Source organism: Sinocyclocheilus grahami, unplaced genomic scaffold (assembly GCF_001515645.1).
Source record: "Sinocyclocheilus grahami isolate Dianchi unplaced genomic scaffold, SAMN03320097.WGS_v1.1 scaffold6767.1, whole genome shotgun sequence".
Taxonomy (NCBI): Eukaryota; Metazoa; Chordata; class Actinopteri; order Cypriniformes; family Cyprinidae; genus Sinocyclocheilus; species Sinocyclocheilus grahami.
In genome coordinates this window covers 8,217-9,170 of record NW_015511049.1, presented here as the reverse complement: position 1 = coordinate 9,170, position 954 = coordinate 8,217, and the positions used below count along the sequence as shown (strand labels likewise).

Here is a 954-nt window from a genome sequence, read left to right as displayed (position 1 = left end):
CTCCCCCTGCAGGTACATGGCTATCATCCACCCACTCCAGCAGCGACTGTCGTCCGCTGAGACCAAGCTGGTGGTGGGGGTGATCTGGGCCCTGGCGCTGCTCCTGGCTTTCCCCCAGTACTATTTTTCCAGCACCGCTCAGCTGCCAGGACGAGCCGTGTGCTACATCAACTGGCCAGAGTACAGTGTGTGGGATTTTCAAAAGACGTAAGTCAAGTCAGACTTGCTGTCAAAGTCAGTGACGATGTATCTGTAAAATGAAAAATCAAATGTGTCACATATGGCAAATACGCAGAGATAAACTGTTTTGAACAACCTAAAGTGCATGTTCGTTGGACAGCCTACCAGACGAACGACATTTGAAAATGTCGAAATACACTGGAAACTGGACATGAACTACAGTCAAACTCAAAGCCTGAGGCGCACTTCAGAACACCTGAAAGGAATACTTCTGCCATGTCAATAATAATATGAAAAATACAATGGTATTTCAAATCCCTCTTGGAGCTCTAAATTGCCCAAAAATGCATACCTGGCTCCTCCTCTTTTCCTGCCATTCTGGCACCTTAAGCAAAGACAATAAACTTTGAAGTTTGTGCAGTGTGGTCTATCTCCTCCTGCAAGGCAGCACTGCCTATTTTAGCAACAACATAACAATGAAAAATCTGACAATGCAAACGAAAACAACATTAGAGACACCATAGGGTGCACTCTTAATGCTAAGACCGGTACCAAGTATGTGGCATGGTCTGATTTATGAAATTAATATTTCAACTGTCGCTAAGTAGCAATACATTCTGTCCTGCATCTTAATCACATATTTATCAGCTACTGAATGAGTTTTGATAGATCTTCACACATGGTCTGTCTAATTGCTGCCAACTCCAATCTGATTCTCCAATATCCTGCCAGTCTAATGCAATGGCCGCATAGGTGACAGGTGCCAACGGCAAA

At 44.2% G+C, this 954-nt stretch overlaps 1 protein-coding gene across 1 annotated transcript in view; it reads left to right on the top strand.

Annotated features, from left to right (window-relative positions):
- Nucleotides 1-738, top strand: part of LOC107577657 (substance-P receptor-like) — a 2,202-nt gene extending 1,464 nt beyond the window's left edge. Inside the window, exon 2 of the mRNA XM_016263708.1 lies at nt 13-738. Coding sequence (XP_016119194.1) covers nt 13-211 — 199 coding nt within the window. The 3' untranslated portion in view covers nt 212-738. The remainder of the gene's footprint in view (nt 1-12) is intronic.
- Nucleotides 739-954: the final 216 nt, after the last annotated feature.